Here is a 23,669-nt window from a genome sequence, read left to right as displayed (position 1 = left end):
AAGAGTTTTAGCACCCAGACTATAATCTTCTAAGTGCCATTTCCCACTAAAAAGAGCCATAGTTCCCTAGAAAAATACTGATCTCAGACATGAGTCACCAAACAAGATGAACCTAGAATCTTTCATTATATCAAAAAGCAAGAGCTATCAACAACAACCAGGCGCATATTCAGAAGACTCAAGAGCCAACCTGAATAAGCTCCCATTGGCCAAAAAGACATAATTTGAAAAGCATTAAGAACACTTGTAAGAAACTGAAACATAACAAATACATTTATACCTGTGAGTTATCATAATGATACCAAAAACAATACCATTTTGTTATTATGAAAACTGGTAAATAAAATGGGGGAAAAACTCACTTTATCTTGCTTTTCTGTAACAATCACTAACTTCAAGATGATAACCAAATTATTGATGAGGAAATCATATTTTTTATAGAAATATTCTAGCTAATGCATGAGAAGAGATGACAGAATTACAAAATCATTTTTCAAGAATTAATGATTAAATGGATCAGGCAATGATCAAGACTAAAAACATCACAGAAAGATAAACCACCAAATAATATTTACATCTGAAAAAGTTCACAAATTATCTGAAGTCTGGCCAAGAAAATTTCTAAACAGGTAAAAAAGAGAAACTAACAGAAAAACCCAAACCTGAACCTGAATCTGAATAAAACTCTGGATCTATAACCAATTTATAGGAAATAAAATGAATACTACAAATGATACCATAGGGTTGCAACCAGCAAAATCCATTCTGTGGGAAACCTGACAAAACTATCTAATTCCTTCTAGTAAAAAATTAATACAGCAAATAAGGAAAATATAAGAGAGGTAGAGGTACCTAAAGTGAAAAGACATCTGAAACCTATCAAACCAATCACAATACATGGACCTTCTTTGAATCCCTACTTATAGAAACTGTAAAACATACATCACATACCACATTTACAGTACTGGCCATTTATAATAACTGAAATTAGATGACAAGTACATGAGGTTTTATTCTCTACTTTCTATTTATTTCCTTTGTTTTCACCTTCATTTTACTCACTCCTCTGTAATAATGTAAATAAGTACTACAGTAACATAATAAAACTATTTTTCTATCCTAAACCTAGGTAATCAAAATATTAAAACTAACTGAAAGATTAACCTCTTGGATAAAAATCCTTTCTAAGGTTTCAAAGAAAGTCACGAAAACTTACCAGAATCTACCTGTGATGAAAGCATCACCAATGACTGTGATGTTTCTAAATCATAAATTACTGCACTACCAGTGTTGAAAGAGGTCACCATATGAGCTGGATCACAGCCAATAAAGTCAACAGATGTAGGTATTCCATGTTCTGTAAAGAAGCCCCAAAAGATATAAAGTAACACAGTATTTTTGAAATTCCCACTTTTCTAATAAGAAAAAGGAATTAAAATATTTTGAAGAAATGTTAATAATGAAAGTTAACTGTGTAAGAATAGTTAAAAAGCAACCATTCCTCATTCATTTAACAGGCCTATCTATTTATTTATTTACCTATCTATTTATTTATTTATAGGAGGCACTGAGGATTGAACCCAGTGCTTCACACTTGCTAGCCAAGCGCTCTACCACTTAGCCACAATCCCAGCCCTATTTAATAAGTTTTTATTTATAACATTCAACATTATAAGAAAAAACACACCTAAAGAACAGGCATATGCAAAAATTAGCAGTTTCTTACGCATTTCCTTCTAAGGTAGGAAGGCTAAGTTTTTGGTCCACTTTCTAATTTTCTTAGGGAAAAATAAAATTGGCATTTTTTTGATCATTATCTTGGGTCACCTGTCAAATCTGTAAGCCTTAAAAAAGTAGCTAATACAAGTCAAATTTTTCTGTCTATAAAAATGAAGCTTGGACTCTGGAAGACACTGACATGATAGTAGTATTCTAATGTAGTATCCTGAGCAGCAATCTTTCTCTCTCTCTTTTTTTTTTTTTAAATATTTTTTAGTTGTAGCTGGTACAATATCTTTATTTATTTATTTTTATGTGGTGCTGAGGATCGAATCCAAAATACCTCACATGTGCAAGGAAAGTGCCCTACCACTGAGCTACAGCCCCAGCCTGGCAATTTCTCCTTTTAACATATTAAAATTCATCTAGCCATATCAACATCCAATTTGGTAAAACTGGAGTCTAGCCATCAATTATGTGAATGAAGCAAGAAACAAATAACTAAATAAACTTTTACCTGTAAAGCCTGAGTAACTGAAAAACTAGGAGAACCATATAAAAAAGACTCAAAGGGCTAGGGTTGTAGCTCAGTGGTAGAGTGCTTGCTTAGCATGTGAGGCACTGGGTTCAATTCTCAGCACCGCATGTAAATAAATTAATAAAGTCCACCAACAATTAAAAAAAGATGCAAAATTAAATATATTTACTATTCATCTAAGTTGTTCTGAAATTATATTTAAACAAAAGGTCTGATTAAAAAAAAAAAAACACCAAAATTTAAAAATGGCTCAGAAAATAAGACCAATAAAAACATATTCTCTCTCTTTCTCCCATATACACACACACACATATACACATAAGCAAATGTCTTTTAAAAAAATATTTATTTTTTAGTTGTAGTTGGACACAATACCTTTGTTTTATTTACTTATCTTTATGTAGTGCTGAGGATCGAACCCAGAGTCTCATGTGTGCTAGGCGAGCGCTCTACCACTGAGCCACAACCCCAGCCCACACATAAGCAAATGTCTTTAAAAGGTACTGGCTAAAGCCTTATTTTTTTTATAATTTTTTTTGTTGTTGTTGTCAATGGATCTTTTTATTTATATGTAGTACTGAGAATTGAACCCAGTGCCTTACATGTTAGGCAAGCGCTCTATCAACATACAACTCCAGCCCTAAAGCCTTCTTTAGTAAGAAAAAAATCTGGTATCATGAAAGCAACTTAATTTGTACCTCTGGTTAAAGGTACTATTTCAGTGATTATGGCTGGACTCATAACCTGTGTGCTCAGAGTCATGGGCAAGCACTCCATTGCCAAGCTATATCCCTAGTCCCATTTAATTTTAAAACAGAACATGATCTAAAAGAAGTAAAAAAGCACTAAGCTACAATTCATATTTGTAAATCACATCAAGTAAAAAGTAACCAAGTAAAAAGATTATCCTAAGTTTTATGAAATTCTTTTAACATCTCTCTTTGGGGAAATACAGAAATAATCAATCAATTGCTTTGTCCTTTTTATATCACAATTTCCTGCTCCCATCCCTGCCCTTCCCTGGTAGTGGGGATAGAACCCAGAGACCGTCTATCATTGAACCACATCTCAGCCCTTTTTATTTTGTTTTAGATAGACAAAATTTACTCACCCTTGTCTCCATTGTAAGTGCAAATACATGGCAATTTTTCTTGTGGATTCCATAACCTAACAGTGCCATCTGCTGAACAAGACAGTAACTGATTTTTTATGCCACTATAAGCAAGACCCCAGACTGCATCTGTATGAGCAACTAAAGTGCCAGCTAGAACATTTGGCTCTGGGAAAAAAGAAACAAAACAAAATTAGCAAAGTAAGGTTGTGATCTAAAGATAGCTTACCATATAATTAAATAAAAAGAATACAATAAAGGCTACAAAAAGATAAACCAAATATACAAGGGACTAAGTAGTAGAGTTAAGAGCTATTTTTATCATCCTCCCCCAAACTACTATTCTGTATTTTCACAATTTCCTATAAGAAATAAATACTTGGAGAAGAAATAAAACCTCTTTATTGAGATATAATTTACATACCCTACAACTCATTTATTTAAAGTATAAGTCAATCCAAAGATCTTTAGTATATTCAAAGTTGTACAACCATCACAATCAATTTTAGGACACTTTCATTACTTGTTGGCTACTTTCCCCAAATTCTTCCTCCCTACCTTTCCATGGCTCTAGGCAACAACTAGTCTAGTCATCTCTAAAGATATGCCTATTCTGAACATTTTATATCAATATAATCATACAACACATGACCTTTTGTGACTGGCTTCACTGAACATGTTTTCAAGGCTCAATTATGTTGTAACTTGTATCAGTACGTTTCTTTTTATTGCCAAATAAAATTCTATTGTATGGATGTTAATAGGCAAGAGATAGAAGTGAATGGCAGAAACATGAGATTAAGGCAATAATTCTATAAACTAGGTTTACTGTGCTAACCCCCACATGCTTTCCTTTAAAAAGCAATTTACCTGTGGCCCTGTCCTGGCTTAAGTCAATAGGACATGTTACATTCCTCAGGAAACAACCTGTTATCAGCAGGAGAAATGCAGGCCCAAAAGGTTCCTCCCTGCCGATAAGAAGAACACAAGTTATCCTGAATGGGGGAGCCTTCATGACCTTTATGCAGACCAGATTCCAGAACTCATGGAGATAGGATAATTAGAAGAAAAGTCCAACAATAAAATTTGTAAGAATGAGTTTCAACTAGAACTGGTCAGTGTGGTCCAAAGTAACCCAGGGTTGCCTTGGATCTTAGCACATAATCCTAATAGTAAAATCTCCCCTCCATGGGGTAAGACCATGCACAATGGGTTTTTTAAAAATCTGCTGTAAGATGTCTGAGTGGGACTCTCTGGAAATTTCCCTGGGACCCCCAATAAAAGAGGGCAATACGTCGGGCGTGGAGGTGCACGTCTGTAATCCCAATGACTTGGGAGGTTGAGGCAGGAGGATCGTGAGTCCAGCCTGAGCAATGGGGAGGCACTACGCAACTCAGAGAGACCATCTCTAAATAAGATACAAAAAAGGGCTGGAGATGTGGCCCAGTGGTCGAGTGCCCCCGAGTTCAATCCTTGGTACCAAAAAGAAAAAAAAAAAAAAAAAAAGGGCAATAGGGACATGCTGTCCCTATCCTCTCCCACTCTCTTCCTTAATAGTGTTCCCTTTTCCTGTCCCTTCTAATAAACTCATGTCTACTACTCTTGAGTGACTCCTCTGAAATCTTCCTGGCATGATCCTAAGAACCAGTGACTAAGGACATCCTCAGTCACTTTGGCTGTATGGACAGCCTTACTATGCAATAGATTTTACCACGTTTTAATTACCCATTCATCAATTGATGGATATTTGAGGGCTAATAACATTGAGTATCATACCTAACAATCCTGTTTTTCTAGTAAATCTCTCCTACTTTCCATAATTATTCATCATCATTTCCCTACTCCTCACTGCTTCCAAATTCCCTTCTTTGTGAATGATTGAGCCTTATACTGAACCAAGAAGATATAGGCTTTAAATAGGAAGCCTTTCCTCATTTTCCTGCCACCCAATCAATAATCTACTAGTACTGTAAGCTATCCTCTTGGTTATTCTCCTTTCTATTAAACCCACCAGATGTATTCTGCATCTCAATTTGCTAACTTGTTTTCATATTTTCTGATTCTGTACTATACAAATTCTCATCTTGAAGTCATTACCATTTAAAAAAAAAAAGTATGTTCCAGGGCGCTAACCCAGCACCTATGAGGCCCTGGGTTCAATCCTCAGCAGCATATAAAAACAAATAAATAAAATAAAGGTATTGTGTCCAACTACCAAAAAGAGAAAGTACGTTCCAGAATCTTTCAACCTGAATAAAAAAATTATTAACCTTACTCCACCACTCTTCTAAATAGTAAAAAAAAAAAAAAAAAAAAAAAAAAAAAAAAAGCAACTGAAGTAAATATGTTTCTTTTCCTATTTACTATTCAAATTACTCCAACATGGTGTCTGATGCCATTAGCACACACCAAAAATCATCTTGCTTAAGTTATCAATGATGAGCTAGGTGCACTGGTGCATGCCTGTAATCCCAGGGACTCAGTAGGCTAAAGCAGTTAGAGCACATGTTTAAAGCCAGCCTGGGAAATTTAGTGAGAGACTTTGTCTCAAAATAAAATTAAATTTAAAAGGTGGGGAGGGGTTAGAGATGTTACTTGATGGTGGAACATCCTTGGGATAAACCCCAGCTGTGGGGGGGGAGGGAATTGATGATAACCTCTACTATACAAAATTTGATACTTTCCTTTGATGATATATAAAGCATTTCTTCTTTGTTGTTCCCATCATATTGCTTTTCATCTATTTAGTATGACTTGAAAGGGTATCAAGAGTTCCTTCATCCTCTTATCTTAGCTACAGTGACAAATCTCTATCTGGGAAAGACACGAGTGACCTATGTGTCACTTTTATATACCTTTTTATCCTATTCAAATGCAACATCTGAATGCGCAGGCTGCTTCCTTCTAAAAATGTTTTCTCCTTTGGGGATGCTTCCATGATTCCACACTCTCACACTTCCTCCTATCTACTGAATTACATCTTCTCAATTTCCTTTGTTGGTTCTCTTGTTCTAGCCATCCTCTCCATGTTGGGATTACCGTGAAGATTTTAATTTCAAGTTGTTTTCTCTTCTTACTCTTTACGACACAATCTCCTTATGTTATACCATCCATTCGCACAGCTTAAAAGTATCATCTATATAGAAAGGACTTCCCTATATTTTTATCTTCAACCCAGATCTCTGAGCTCTATATTTGCATATTACCTACTTGATACTGTCTCTTAACATGCCCCAAATCCAACTCATTGTCTCCCCACACTTGTTCTTTCCCTATTTCAATAAATGCTACCATCACATACTCAGATGCTCATGCTGAAATCCCAGTGCTAGAGATGAAAATGTTCTGAAATTAGATAATGGTAATGGCTGCACAACTTTGTGTACATAGGAAAAATTACTGAATTATACATTTTTAAAAGATGAAATTTATTGTATGAATTATATTTCAATAAAGTTGGTAATTAAGAAAACACAATTAAATCAAGTCATTCACTTATCACTTCATCTACTCATATTCATCACAAAGTCCTATCTATTCTACTCTACTTCCCCCATATATATTAAATACACTTCTCTCTAACTGCTGTACCACCACCACTCTTGACATAATCTCCCATCTAGTCTACATTACAGCAGCTTCCTACAGTATTCCTGTCTCTACTCTCCGGCCCTTAATGTACTCTTCTCTCCATAAGAGACACAGTACAGTCACGATTTTTTTTTTTTTAAGTTGTTGATAGATTTTTATTTCATTTATATGTGGTGCCAAGAACTGAACACAGTGCCTCACATACACCAAGCAAGTGCGCTATCACTGAGCCACAGCTCCAGCAACACAGCCACCTATTTATACACTACATTTTTCAGGTCACTTTTTTGGCCTAAAATGTTTTACAGAAATTCTGTTATCTTTTATCTTTCAGCTTGAATGTTACTATTTTAATTAGAATATTCCTGACTTCTCACCTAAAGAAGGTTCCACCTGTTACCTTTCTCATAGTACTCTATTTTCTTATTACTCACCACAATTTGTAAGCAGTGACCCCCAAACCCTTGCTCATTTAATGTCCATCTTTTCCATTAGGCTAACTGTTATTTCTGGACAAAGTGCTAATAATGACTATGCCTGACAAATAGTGGCACCAAGTGTGTTAATTAAAAAAGAACAAAGAGCTCAAAATTGTTTCATTTTTTAATAATAATGAAACATTCACTAATAAATATATTTAAACATATATTCAGGTTTTTCTGTAGAACAGATTTCTAAAAGTGTCACTTGTAGAAGTTAAAGTTTTCTTTAGGGTTTTTTCATTTTCAAATTAAGAATATTTGGCCCTCCAATGAGTTGTATCGATTTATATCCTCACTGTCCCTATTTGTTTTAATATTTAAAAATATGTACACTAAATTTAAATATCTGCTAAATTATATTGTTTTCCACCCCATTACATTAACTAGTACTGAAATTAACATTTCAATTAACAGAGACTTTTAAAAAATACCAGAAAATGCCAATTCATAGGCTTAGGTATGCATGGCATAACATTTTTTGATTTCTTTAATAAAGCACTTACTAGCAAATGGAAAAATTAAATGAAGGAACCAATATATGTTTAAATAACTTTAATAATATTTGAGTTATTTACTTTTGACAGCTTTTACTTACCATATGTATCATATGGATCCACATTAGGACTAGGCATATTCCACCACTGGATGGTTGCGTCAATACCACCACTAAAACACTGTTCTCCATTAGAACTAATAGCTAATGACAGAACAGGGCCACTATTATAGGAAGAGAGTGAAAAAAAATTACTTACAAATCCCAAGAAATTCAATCCCCATTCCCAAATCTGTGATTTACAAGGTATTTAAAAACTGTTTAAACATGTATATTTAAATAGAACTAACATAATTCATATTCTCTCTAATGTTAGTAAAATGAAATATTATGTAACTGTCTTACCTAATAGCAAACATTGAGAAAATTACAAAGTTTGAAGATTGGTAGATTGGTAAATAACAGTTATTAACTATGGTTATTAATTAAGTACTAGTTGAGTAAAACTTACATGTGGGCCCTAAATGTGTAGATAGGCTCTACATCTAAAGAGGCACTCCTAAAAGATGGAGAAAAAAAGGATGGGGGAAGAGAAAGCAATTAAATAACCATTAAACTAAAGAATCATTAGGAAGATCAAATGCACATATAAAAAATAAGAGACAATAAAGAAGTATAATCAAATTATTCATATTAGCAAAATTGGAAAGAAAAAACCCAGCCATTATTAAAATACTTGCTTTTTGGCAGGAACTGTTTTTTGCAAGTTCCAAAGTTTCAGGGTATGGTCCTCAGAGGCAGTAACCAGCACAGGTTCAACAGGATGAAAAGCTAATGCCCGCACTCCATCAAAATGGCTACGTAGTGTATACTTGGGGTTCCATGTCTTTCGAAAGGCATCTTTATTGGCAGGCAACTAAAAAGGAAAAGCACACTATTTACTGGTAAAAGTAGTAAACTGATAGGCATGTGGAGTTTTTGTTTCTTTTGTGTTTAAAAACATATATTTAAAATAGCTTGGCTAAAATGTCCAGTGGAAATTTAATGTATTAAAAACTTTATAACAAATCTTTATCATTTTATAAGGATTCAGAAGAATAATTTCATTAGCCTTTCAAATATGTAGGTCAAATGAAGAGTTCCTTAATCTGTTTTTACCTAATCATCAAACTAAACCCAAAGCTCGTAATAAATGTTGAATAAAATAACTCATTGCTGCAATGCTTTACATAAGTACAAAACAAAATGTAACAAATATATATATATATGTATATACACACACACACACACATAAATTAGCAAATATCCAAGGGCAAACAGTACAGTTGTCATTTAGGAAATTACTGGCATGTGAAGTTTTTAAAGGCAGCAAGTTAAGGTACTTTCTAGAAACTGAGCTAAGGACCTGTTAATAATATTTTCAAACCATTTGTCTAATTCTTGATTGACAGAGGTTAATCTTTTAATTTTTATTTCTTCATCTGTAAAGATAAGCTGTGAAACCACTTCTAAAGCAGTAAAGTTTACTATAATTTAGCTGCATATATACTTTAAAAATATTAATGAGAATAATTAAGCCTACCAAGGCTCATGTCTCTAAAAAGCACACTAAATAAATATAAAATGTAAAAGCCAGGCGCAGTGGCGTACACCTGTAATCCCAGCAGCTCAGGAAGCTGAGGCAGGAGGATCACAAGTTCAAAGCCAGCCTCAGCAACTTAGCGAGACCCCTATCTCCAAATAAAAGTCAAAAGGGATGGGGATGTGGCTCAGTGGTTAAGCACCCCTGCGGGGGAAAAAGGTAGAAAAAAGATATGCCGTAAAAGTAAAAAACTAATCTGCTGAAAAACCATAATAATATAAAAATCTAAACAAGTATAGTTAACTCTCAATTGAATATTAAATGTCTAGAAAAAATTTATTCCAAGACTATTTTCACCTCTTATGCTGTCCTTCCCACTCCTCCTGAATGCTCTACCTAGCCCTCAAATGGAATTAAATACTTAGAAAATGATGCAAGCCAACTTTAACATTATCCTTAAGCAGATTAAACCTCAAAAATAAAACATTTTTTATTTTAAGAAGTAACCTGAAGGTAAAATAGGCTTAATTTCTGTAAGATAATTGAGAATAGACTATTCAAGATGTGTTTGCTGACCAATATTTTAAGGTAATCATCCAAACACCTAGCTAATCCAACAAAATACCTAAGAAAAATTTAAACACCACGAAGAAAGTTAGAAAACTATATGTCACTTCAAATCAACACATTGACACACTTAAAACTTATCTTTTCCATGCACCTTGACATTAATTCTGCTTTATAAGTGATTCCAAAAAATAAGGAAGCCTTCTATTAAATCATTAAAAAAATTAAAAATAAAACTGCACTTACATCATAACTATAGTCTGCATCATTTGTTACCGTCAAGTCTGCAAGGTCTCCAAGGCCCAGTACACTTAACAAAACATCATCAGAACCCATAATAAATGACTTGCCTCCTCCAGATGGAAACGTTATTGGTTCAGCTATAAAGAACAAAACCGCTTCTTAAATGCTGAAAAATCATACAGTACAAGACAAATATTGTGGGGGAAATTTAAGCACTAAACAGTTACATAATTCAGTAATATTTATGAATTTCTATTTTCCCACTTCCACTCAAAAAATCCTATTACTAGTAATAAACACATGTGTTGAAACTGCAATGTAGTTATCCTCTACATATCAAATATGCACTACGGACACTATTCCAGGGTGGGAGGTAGGGCACAAAAGTTTTGTCTATTCAAATCCCATATCACTTCAGTAAATAAGAAATAGAAAAATTTTTGATTAAGTAAAGGAGTTAAATATCAGATTTCAGCTAGTCATAGGAGAATAAACCTCTACCATCAACTTCAAAGTAGCTTATACAGTATTTTTAAAAAGTGAACAAGCTGCTGCTAAGTCCTTTTCTTTCTAAAGATTAAAAAAAAATCTTTTTAAATCTAAAGATTAAAAACAAAGCATTCAAATGTGAATGGTTTCCAGTATACTGTGACAGTATATCAGTGACAACAATGGCCTAGAAAAAAGGTACCTCTACTGCTAAGTCTCCTATAAGGTTAATTCGTGTGTTCTTCAGAATGCCCTCCAGTTTTAAAACTGTGACTACAATTTTTATTTTAATGTCCTCTTTTATTTACCATGACACTTTTAAAATGACACAACTGAAGTATAATGATTATAAAACTTTACATTTTTTAATCAGAATGGCCATTTCAATTTCAAATATAACTGAAATGAAAGCTTCATTTTGCTTAGTTTTCTCATCTGTATCATGTACATCATTACAGTTTCCCATGTTGATATTAGAAGTTCCAATTAAATTATTTAAAATATTTTCCTCTATACATACTATTGACCAGTTAAACTACTATAATTTGAATGACTGACTATACTATTGCTGTGACAGTTTGTGTAAGCAATAATTTTATCATTTCAAACATGTGCTTTAAAAGCAAAATGTTAACATTAAGATGGCAAGAAAAAATACTGGAGTAATTATAATACAAAACAACATATCAAAATACACTTAAAATTCATGAACAAATTGGGGAAAAAAGCATTCAAAAGCTCAAGCTGATAATTTTTAAAAATTCCTATGAAAAATGATATATTAAAATAAGCATTCACTAATACTATTGAAAATAATTCTGAGAATATACAATATATACACACATACACTATGGCCATAGTAAAACTTATCTTTATTTAGAATACTTTGTGGGTTGTTTTTTTTTGGGGGGGGGGGGGATGCGGTACTGGGCACTGAACTCAAGGGCACTCGACCACGGAGCCACATCCCCAGCCCTATTTTGTATTTTATTTAGAGACAGGGTCTCACTGAGTTGCTTAGCGCCTCACCACTGCTGAGGCTAATTTTGAACTTCATCCTCCTCCCTCAGCCTCCTAAGCCACTGAGATTACAGGCATGTGCTACCACTCCCAGCTATATGTTGTTATTTTTATCCTATTAAACTATGCTATTTGCTAAATTTAGCAAATGATGTAAAGTGAATTTGAAAGCACTGCCAGAAAATATATATAAATGGGGACACTAGATAGTATTTAATTCATCTTTTAATGACTATACTTGCTGAACCTGAACAAGCTGTAGCACTGATCTTTTCATTTCTACTGTTCACTTATTGGTAATACCAGAAATAACTAAGAGCTTTAAAATCAAGTTTAAAATTATGTTTAAGAACAATTTTATCAGTCAGTAAGTAAAATTTACTCAAAAGCATCTTTTGCCAGTACAAAGATAATTTGTTTCTAAGTTAAAATGCTATTCCTTCCACTTACATTCACTACCACAAAGCTTAAAAGCTCAATTAAACAACTTAAATATAACATTATTTTTGCAGGATTATTTCTGATCAACCATTGACTACTTTAGGGGTATGTGAAAGAAAATACTTTGACAATATTAACTAGTTGGCAATATTAGCTTGTTTTACTGGAGTTTTAGATTAACCACATTTACCAAAAAGTATTATACTTATTTGTAATTAATCATGTAACTATATTTCTATCCCTTTTTCTATGCACACATATTTATTTGTATTAAGCAAGCCATTCCTCTTACTCAGCATTTATTTACATGTATATCTGGGTGCACAAAAAAAATATCACTTAAGCTATTATTTTTATTTTCAATATCACCCATCACTGTGGCACATGGTAATCACAGTAAATACTCAATTTGTTTGTCCTTGTTTCCCTGCCAACAAAGCTAATTTCCATTCTACAAATTCATCTTATTAATGTTAATGTAATTACCCATGGTACGTGTGTACATAAGCATAAAATGTCATCAGCAATTCAAATAAAAAAATTAAGGTTTTTAATTCAATGATAGGAATGGTCATTATTTATTATTACTCCTCTTTTTGAAGGGAAACTCTTCCTTTCTCTTGAAATCTTATCAGATTTAAAGAACAGAGCCCCCAAAAGAATTTCCACTTATGTCAGTGGCAACATGGTATATTTTAAAGTCTTTACTAACAATATCTTGAAAGGTTGTAACTTGTTCTTAAAAATTGAGGTATAACAAGGAATTAAAAAAGAAAACAAGAAAGGATTTGCCACCGAAATAAGACTACAAACTCAGTTCAAAGTTAAAATCAAATGTCTCTAACAAATTTTAATAAGGTTTACCTTCCCCTTGCCTTCCTCCTACCACTATGAAAGATATTACTGACTTACATTTTTCTCTAAAACACACCACACACACACACACACACACACACACACACACACACACACACTACCCAGAGGCAGCTCTAAATTGATTTTTATGTAGTGGTAAGTTTTGACTGGCTTTTTTATGTTAAGTCACTAGTCTGAAACATTTAAAAGGATCTATACTCCTGCTAATATGGCTTTGTCTTAACTGCACAATCTGAAGTTTAGAATGTATATTAATTATAAAAATTCTAACAAATGTACCATGCATTATTTGGTTAAAAAACAAACAAACAGGGCTGGGGCTATAGCTCAGTGGCAGAGAGCTTGCCTAGCATGCGTGAGACACTGGGATCAATCCTCAACACCACATAAAAATAAAAACAAATAAAATAAAGGCATTCTGTCTGCACATAATAGAGTTGGTATGTGCATTTTAGAAAATGGAAGAAATTACTTCCCAAAGCAAAATAAGAATAATTCAATAGTAGAAACGAGATCACAAAAATCAACAAACGATGTGACTTTTCATTCCTTTTGCTTTTATTATAATAAAATAATTAGTATATTTTTATATTATATATAACTATCTTAGTGACTTATTATTTTAGTGACTTATCTTTCTTCAAATTATCCCACAGACTGACATGTGATAAATCTGGCGCGGTGGCACATGCCTGTAATCCCAAAGGCTCGAGAGGCTGAGACAGGAGGATAGTGAGTTCAAAGCCAGCCTCAGCAATAGCGAGGTGCTAATAAGCAATTCAGTGAGACCCTGTCTCTAAATAAAATACAAAAATAGGATGGGAAGGTGGCTCAGTGGTTGAATGCCCGAGTTCAATCCTCCTTACTACCCCCCCCAAATTATGTGATAAAGGCAAGGAACAAAGGACAAAATTATTTAACTTTAGTTATCACTACAAAAATCTTTAAAAAAAATTTTTTTTTTAGTTGTAGCTGGACACAATACCTTTATTTTATTTATTTATTTTTATGTGGTGCTGAGGATTGAACCCAGCGCCCCGCATGTGCCAGGCAAGTACTCTACAGCTGGGCCCCCAGCCCCAGCCCCAACTACAGAAATCTTAAGAGAATAAAATGGTGCCAAGAATGTACTTAAAGGCATAACAACTGACTAGTATGTGTGAGGCCCTGCGTTCGATCTCCTGCACTGAAAAAAAGGGTGGGGGTGGGGGTATAAGATGTCTTCAAAATTATTATTATAATTTTTTTAGATATAAAGTAATGTATATGTAAAATGCTGAGCACACTGCCTAGCAAGTGGTAGTTATTAACAATTGCTAAATTTAAAACACATGACAAAATGACTAAATAGCTTTTTCTATATGTATTATTTTAAATTTATTTTGGTAAACTGTGTAGTTTTTTTAAATTTTGTAAATTTTCCCACTACTAGATTTCTAAGTTAGATATAAGAAAGATACAACTCCATCTAACTTTAAACACAAAAACAAAGAGTTAGAAACCAAAAGTTTCAAAAATCCCTAAGACAATAACACCAAGACCTTGCCCAACACCTTCTCTGATATAAAAAGATTTTCAAAATTTTAAACAGTAGCAAATTTATAATATTAAGATGTGATTTGGAGTTAAGGTCTTGCACAATGTAAATAAACACGGTAGCTAAATATTGTACCTTCCTCTGCTCTTGCACCTTCATGATCAGTCATTCTAGTAGAGGCTGACCTAGACTGATTAATGTTTCCTGAAGGGATGTGGGGCAGCTCATCATCTCCCAGATCAGCTATCATGTCGCAGAGTTTTGTTCTGTTGACCCCTGTAAATTAACGTCAGCAGTATAGGTTCATTTAATGGCTACCGCTTGACTTGCTAACAGCCTTTAGTAAACCAATTTGCTAACAGAATAGGCTATTAGAAGTCCCAGTTTTTAAAATATCATGTAATTAAAGATATCTTCAATTTTCTATACCACCCCCTCAAGAACACATGAAGAGTTTAAATATTCATTATTCTTTTGATATTTGTGTATTTTATATATATACTGTATACTTTAAACATACAATTGGGGGTGGGGGGTTGTTACCGAACCCAAGTTCTGTAAGCTCAGACTCAGAAGATACCATTAAAACAAGGAAAAATTTGTTTAAATTAATGCTTACTTGTGTAAAGATTAAAACATGAACTTTTCAACTGAATTCATTATTTTAAAAAATTAAAGAAATAATCACAAATTATTTTTATGAGGGCGCAACAAACAATTAACTTTCCCTGGTGTTTCCACAGGTATTTTCCTGCTGCATTAGTGTAAATTTGTCACTAACAAATTAATCCCAATTTCTCTTAAAATTTTTTTTTCACTTTTTCCAGATTTGAAAACACTGATTTACCTGTGAGCTCTCTGAGCTTATTGTAATGGTACAAAACATCAGCATTTTCAGATACCATAAATTTAAGAGACTTTTTAGCTACTATCTGTATAATTCAGGCTAAAACATAAAAAAACCCCCAAATCTGCTGCTGTATTGTGGAATAGTCTTTACTTTTAACTTGGAACTTCAGAATGAAATAATCATTTATTTTTAAGCATGTATTTTAAAAGAAAGTTTAGTTTTAAGAATGTCAGAATATATTTGGAAAGTCAACAAAAATACTTTAATCGATAAAAACAATTTAAATAGGCAAAACCAAGATCAAAAATATATGACTTCACATTCACTAACTAATGTCAACATTAATGGACTGAAATTAAGAGTGCTTTATGATTATTAAACTCAATTGTGGCTATCTACATATTAGTAACTCTATAGGAAATATCATTTATCTATGTATTCCTAACAGAATGACAGGCAATGAGATGGTAAGACTTAATGGAAATAAGTGGAATCTGACACATTTATTAGTTCTACTTTACAACTATTCCTAACTTCTTAAAAGTATTTATACAACTCAACTTCTAGGTATGTAAATATTATGTAGTCTAAATGTTCTAAAATAATTATAACTGAGAAATTTGGGTGTTACTGGAGGATTTTCCCATGGCCAGTGAAATGATAATAAACAAATTCTCTAATAAATGAAAAAAAGGTAAAGTGGATGTACAACTATCACTTAAATTCAATGTGAAAAAATAAACATGTTTCCTCACAAATATCTCCCCTTTCTAACTTACCAACTAGTATAATCATTACCACCACTAACTTAGTTCCTGTACTTAAAATTCTGCAATTGAATCTTTTTTTAATATATATTTTATTTATTTTTTTTTTTTAGTTTTTGGCAGACACAACATCTTTGTTTGTATGTGGTGCTGAGGATCGAACCCGGGCCACACGCATGCCAGGCGGCGTGCTACCGCTTGAGCCACATCCCCAGCCACATGCAATTGAATCTTAACAATCCTAAAATTTGTAAAATAAGTGGGGAACCAAAACTGTTTTAAAAAGAATCCTTTAAAGTATTCTTCAGGCTAATCTCTTTTTACTGAGTTTAATCTAATCAGGGCTTTCATTCTTATAGATTACTACAACAAATTCTCAAATTTTCCCCCTCTATTTCTTAAGCTCCACTTGCCTTCAATCAAATTTGAATACAACAAAATTAATTTTTCCAAAATCTTCATATTTACTGTATCACCCCTTGTTCTGAAAACACAGATGATACTTCAACACTCTTTGGATCAAGGTTAACTAAAATCTTGTACTTTGCAAAGTTCATAATCTGATCCGATTTTTTTCTATCCAATCTTATCTTTTAATGATCTACAATCCGCTAATTTTCCACAGTCAGAGCAATTCCTATATAGTACAATGTTCACTGAAGTTATTTCTGCCATAGTATGTCCTATCTGTCTTCACCTATTATTCACAAAGGTAAATAATTCACACATCCTCCCTCCCAATCTCTCTCTCTCTCTCTCTCTCTCTCTCTCTCTCTCACACACACACACACACACACACACACACACACCCCTTCTAACATGCACCTTGGCCTATTCAAATCTACCCATTTCTCCAAACTAACATTTACTCTGTAAATATTTTGTTGATCTCTCTGCTCACTTTTATTATACTTGTACATACCTTAAAATTTGACTTACACATAATTTCATCTTATGAACACTGATATAAAAAATAAAGACTTGAGATAAGAATTTTTTTACTATATACTATGTGAAATAATGATCATCTAGTACACATAGACTTGGAAATATAGAAGGGTAGGAAAGTAAAAGACAATATGAAGGTCATTGTTTCTTTCTTTCTCTCCCTCTTTCTTTCTTATTTTTGGTTTGTACTATAGCTTGAACCAAAGACCCTGAATACATGCTAGCCCAAGCACTGAGCTACATTCCCAGCCTTTTTTTTTTTTTTTTTTTTTTTTTTTTGAGACAGGGTCTCACTAAATTGCTGAGCCCTCAAACTTGAGATCCTCCTGCATCAGGCTCACAAATTGCTGGGATTACAGGCATGCACAACTGCATGTGGTGAAAGTCACCAGTCACCGTTCACATTCAGGATCCCAAATTATATCATTATTGTTATTTGTATATGACAGCCAAACATTCAATTGAAACTTCTCTACTCCAATTCTAGCTTCTCAAAAGCTGTCAAAAGATGAAAGCAATTTCATAACCAGAAATCTACTGTATAAACCATCTTTCAATTGCAAATTTAATGTCTTCATTTGCTTTCTAAAATTATGCAATATTTTAAATATAAATATTAAACAATTTCATATAAAAATCTGAAATATAATTAGCAGTAATGAGATACTTATAATAGTATTAATGTAACAGAATGTTACACATATTAAACCAATATTTAAAGGCATACTGGAAGACTAAGGATTAAATAAAAGCCAGTTCTCAACTGCTGCTAGAATTTATGAGAAAAATTTTTATAGCAAGAAAGACTTTGAATTACAAAAAATACAAATACATCTTAATTGTGACTTCCAAGTCCTATATAAACATACATCTTTTAGATTGCAGTAAAATGAGGACACTGATTATGCCCACATGCAAGCCAAACTATACTATTGCATTATGTTAGTGTTTTTAAATTCACACAAACTTGTGACATGAAATTTATCTTCCTATATACTTTATTACCATAAGTAAAATAGTACTTGTTACTAATCTAATGTTTTCTCTTTCTCAAATATGTACTCTGCTTGTCAACTACCCTTATATTCTGAAGCAAAACCAATATGAAAGAGATAAGCTAAAAATAAGCTTATATACTAGATCTGTTCTAGTTTCTATCATTATAATTAAATATTTCATATGACAACTATCTTAAATAATCATGCCACCTCAATGTTAAGGAAAAATAACTTTGAGCTGCAAAATGATTCTGTGGTTTTAAAAAATGCAGTGACTGAAAGCATCTTTCTAACTCTAGGCAAAAATACCTAGAATAAGATATTTCTTTGAAAAAGGGAGGGAAAGAGGGATTGGTTCATTTTACAAGTGTGAAATTAAAAATCAGAAACAGAAAACAGCCACATCCTTTAGTTGAAATCCTTTGCTACATAACAATTTTCTTTTTGTCTTTAATTTGATGCAAGAGAGAATATAGCACATTTTATGTGTTTTTGGAATTTATACTGCAGGCTGAGTATCTCTTATTGGAAATGCTTGGAACCAAGCATCAGAAGTGTTTTTAAAAATTTCTGAATATTTGCATTGATTTTTACCAGTCAAGCATCCTAATCTTAAAATTCAAAATCTAAATGCTCCAAAATCCAAAACTTTGTTTCTGATTTTAGAACATTCTGGATTGCAGATTTTTGGATTAGGAATGTTCAAGCTGTATCTGCTGAAAATAAGCGTTTTTTTTTTTCTTTTTAAAAATCACAAATATCATATAGCATGTGCAAGGTGCTTCTGAAAGCTACTGAAAATTACTGCTAAAAATTAACTTCTTCATAAATGTACTGAAAATGCCTAGTTTGAGATACTTAGACTGCAGTTACACTTTAAAATCTGTTATCTTGGATCTGGATCAGTAAATGACAATTACTACTACAAAGCTCAAAAAATGAAAACTAGAAAAATGATCCAGAGAAGCTCACATAGTTTATATTTAAAAGAAATATAGACTACAAAGCTCAAAAAATGAAAACTAGAAAATGATCCAGAGAAGCTCACATAGTTTATATTTAAAAGAAATATAGAAAAAGATAAAAGACTACCATTTTCCAGTAATATTATTTAAATCAGAAAATGTACAGCAATCCTGTAACATCAGTAAAGAAAGAAAATAATATTCTACACACAGAAAAGATAGGAAAGTTAGTATACATGAAAATAATTAGAAAAATTAAGACAAGTCCATCTATGAAGAGGCAGAAACTGCAAACACATTCTCAGAATGTGAATCCTTAAAATGGAGAAAGGCTTCAGATCTTCCGAAGAAAGAAAATGAAATAGTTTTGTCTTCTTGATGAGCCTAATTTTATAGGTATAATATAGCATAGGAGTCACAATAGGATATAAATAAGGGCACCTATCAAAGAAAAAAAGGTCATTGCAATGCACAGTTTAAACTTTTTATGTTCAAAATCAGAAACAAATACCAAAAAAAAAAAAAATCTTTTAAAGCTTTAGCACATATTTCATTCTAAATAAAGACCCCAGATTTCAGATGCTTCACACTTACTTCAGATGCTACACTCTATGTGATTTTTAATCACTATTAATTTACATGTCCTATAAAAATATAGCAAAAATGGAGGGGAGGGGGAGATAGAAATAATCCAATCAGTACAAGATTTTTAACAAAACATGAAGCACTTTCCCTCACACTTCCATTCCCAAATTATAGAACATTTATTAAAAAGTCAAAGAAAATTAGGCTTTGGGTTAGAATATTTTATCAATACGAATTTCTTGATTTTCACCATTGAATTGTGGTTGTGAAACAGAATACTTCGATGGTCAGGTAATATACCCTGAAGTATCAGGGAGAACATCTATAATTTAGTTTTCTGAACTGTTCAAAAAAATGTACACATTTATAGAAAGAAAAGTATAAAGCAATTGTGATAAAGTGTTAAGGGCTAGGGAATTAGGGTGAAAAGTATATGGAATTTTCTGTGCTATTTTTGCAACTTATTCTTAAGTCAGATATTATATCTTAATAAAAAATTAAAAGAAAACAGAGCTTAACCTTTTGAAGTCTGAAACCAAAATAACCACATTAAAATCTCCTTAATTTTATGGTCTTAACATCTCTAAAATATATCTTACTTAGTAAGAAAAAAATACTGAAGTACAAAGATTGTCATTTTTAACTCTCGCCTCACAGTTAAAAAAGGGTAGAATGGAGTAAACAAGCCTAAAGACAGAGAAACTTTAAGTACTTTAAAAATCTTTCTATTTAAGAATCAAGTCTTGGATAAATCTTTACGAAGTTAAAAAAGCAAGTATTCTTGGGGCTGAGTTGTAGCTCAGTGGTAGAGTGCTCGCCTAACACGTGCGAGGCCTTGGGTTCAATCCTCAGCACCACATAAAAATAAATAAATTACACCTGCTGAATCCTTATAGTAAAGTTAGAAAATAATTGTTTTCCCTCAAAGCAGCTGGAGGAAAAAAAATTCTGCACACACTTAGCACTAAGATCCAGTAGGTATAATTTATTCACATTCTGGAGCAAAGGAAAAAAGAAATCAAAAGCCTATAGTTTTGGGCTGGGGATGTGGCTCAAGCGGTAGTGCGCTTGCCTGGCATGCGTGCGGCCCGGGGTTCGATCCTCAGCACCACATACAAAGATGTTGTGTCCGCCGAAAACTAAAAAATAAATATTAAAAATTCTCTCTCTCTCTTAAAAAAAAAAAAAGCCTATAGTTTTATGAATTGTCCTAATTATACAAAGCTACACCTAGGAAAATATCAGAATAAAAACAAAGCCTAGATAATAAAAATGCTAAGAAAATTCATAAACTAAGTTATAGCTTAGTATTAATATGATGATCTACCTGAATTAAGACTATTAGAAGTTTATGATCCATTTTAAAAAGTTTTCATAGTGATGCCCTGTTATCTGTGGTTCTGTTTTCTGATTTCAGTAACCTACGGTAACCAGAGCCTGAAAAGATTAAATAGAAAATTCCAGAAATAAACAATTTCTAAAGTTTTAAATTGCATACCATTCTGAGTAATAAAATATGAGTTTTGTCCTGCCCAGGATTTGCTTCTGTCTAACAAATCCATGCTGTATATGCTACACATTCATTATTCAACTTAAGTAGCTTTCTTGGTTTTCAGATTAAATACCACAGTCACACAGTGCTTGTGTTCAAGGAGCTCTTGTTTTACTGGAAAAAAAAAAAAAAAAGGGCCCCAAGGCAAAGGCCAACAATTCTGACACATCAAGGAAGCATACTTAAAATGAAAAGGTACAAAGTTCCTAACTAAAGGGAACAAAAAAATTATACTTGAGGTTGCTGGGTTGATGGTAAATTCTTACTAATTGCTTACTGTAACTTACTATAAATTTTATCACAGGCACATATGTATTAAAAAAAAAAAACAGCATATAGGATTTGGTACCATCCACAGTTTTAGGCAACCACTGAGGATATATTGCATTTCTTTAATTTTCATCTTCATGTTAGAGATTCAAAGTCAACAATTTCTGTATTCACGAGCCAAAGTTTTTAAATTTAAGGAATGTCAAAGTAAATGTAAAAAGTTAATGTTTATTTTTTTTCTTAATTATTCTTTCCTGAGACATTGCCAGAAACCTCAACCCTATGTCTATTTACATAGGTAATCTTAAAGACAGTGATACTTAACATTTAAAAATTTTAAACCACCTAAAAGATTCACAAATGGAGGCTAGGTAAAATTCACAAAATGAAACACTATATAACCACCGAAATTTTACATGATTTAAAAACACGAAACAATGAGTTTAAAAAATACATAATATTCTTGGGCTGTGTTGTAGCTCAGTGGTAAAGCGCTTGCCTGGCATGTGAGGCACTGGGTTTGATTCTCAGCACTACAGGCAAATAAAAAAAAAATAAAGGTTCACTCACAATTAAAAAAAAATTTTCTTAATTCTTGTTGAAAAATAAAAAAGTTTGTTTTTACAAGATTTGTAGTAAAATATGAATAATTATGCTAAATGTTAGGCATAATATCTGGATAGTAGGATTACAGGTGATTTTTACTTTTTTCTTTATATTTCTATATATTTCTTACATTGTCTAAATGACATGAATGTTTTTATAATTATATATACAAAGTTAATTTAAAAATATATAAAATCAAAATTAAAGGAGAGTGGGCCAAATAATACATATCTAGATAATAAGATACCATTGAGGCATGAGAGCAATAGTCTCTAGATCCTGATTCAATCAATAGCTCCCTTTCACTCATTTCACATACTGGCTTCACCAGTATTGGCAATAGGGTGGCTTAGTTAAAAAAGGGAAAAGAAAAAAGTTGAAAACATACAAAAATATTAGCTGACATAAAGCGATGTTTTCTATGAACTGTTAGCTAAATCGGCACATTTTTAATGAAGATTTAACGATTTGATTTTTGTTCATCTGTTTTTAATATTTATTAAGCAGGTATTTATTTTAAAAGGGATTTTTAGAAAAATGTAAAACCTACAACTAAAAAGACAGTGAAATGACTTGTATTTCCGAACCTCAAAAAGATACAGATTTATCATAAAAAAAAATAAATGGGAAACTTCTATTTTAAATTGGAAGCAACATTACCTAAGAATTTCTAAAGAAACCTTCAGCAGATTAACTCCATGACAACATATATAAAGCAATCTAATATTAAAATAAACACTTCATTTCTTAAAAAGAAAAACAGCCTGATGCAGTGGGGCACTCCTGTAATTCCAGCACCTCAGGAAGCTAAGGTAGAAATACTGCAAACTTGAGGCCAGCCACAGTTCCTTAGTGAGAACCTGTCTCCAAAGATAAAAGGACTGGGGATGCAGCTCTGTGGTAAAGTGCCCCTGGGTTCAATCTCCAGTATCAAAAAGAAAGAAAGAAAACTAAATACTAAAGATGTAACTTCATTTTATCTATCCTAAAAGTCAACCATGCAATCATACTCTCATACTCATGCACACATTATAAGTAAATGATTTTAAATCTGAACACAGTCCTAGTTTAGCACCAAATATTACTCCATATAATAAGCAGTTCCCAATAGTGTGAAACTTCTTGAAGAATAGTTTGCCCTTTAATTTATATGCAATAACACAAACTAGCTTACAGTTACAAAAACTTATAAAACAGGTAAAATCCTCCAAAATCCCTCTTATTAGCTTCTACAATAAATCACTCAAAAAATGCTTTACTGAAGGAAATTTTCATTCTTTATACGTGTCATTTTGTAAACTTTTCTACGTGTCACTAGAAAAAAGAATATGAAAGAATGCCTCTGTGGTTTTACCTTTATCATACATTCTTTGATAAAGCAAAAAAGATGAGACTAGGAGTCAACAGCCCCAAAATAAGTTTCAAGGGTTTCCACAGGT

The 23,669-nt window shown here is 32.6% G+C and overlaps 1 protein-coding gene across 3 annotated transcripts in view; it reads right to left on the bottom strand.

Moving 5' to 3' along the window:
• Positions 1-23,669, bottom strand: part of STRN3 (striatin 3) — a 90,609-nt gene that overhangs the window by 7,311 nt on the left and 59,629 nt on the right. For 2 of the 3 annotated variants that reach the window (XM_081293456.1, XM_081293457.1), the window contains 7 exons: positions 14,825-14,965; positions 10,330-10,463; positions 8,675-8,850; positions 8,446-8,493; positions 8,037-8,158; positions 3,369-3,536; positions 1,217-1,357 (listed from right to left, as the gene is read on the bottom strand). In XM_081293456.1, coding sequence (XP_081149582.1) covers positions 1,217-1,357; positions 3,369-3,536; positions 8,037-8,158; positions 8,446-8,493; positions 8,675-8,850; positions 10,330-10,463; positions 14,825-14,965 — 930 coding nt within the window. The remainder of the gene's footprint in view (positions 1-1,216; positions 1,358-3,368; positions 3,537-8,036; positions 8,159-8,445; positions 8,494-8,674; positions 8,851-10,329; positions 10,464-14,824; positions 14,966-23,669) is intronic. The other variant, XM_081293458.1, reaches the window with a different exon arrangement.

This window comes from Spermophilus citellus, assembly GCF_964194105.1.
Source record: "Spermophilus citellus genome assembly, chromosome: 4".
NCBI lineage: Eukaryota > Metazoa > Chordata > Mammalia > Rodentia > Sciuridae > Spermophilus > Spermophilus citellus.
The sequence above is the reverse complement of the archived record's forward strand: the minus strand, read 5'-3'. Positions and strand labels throughout refer to the sequence as shown.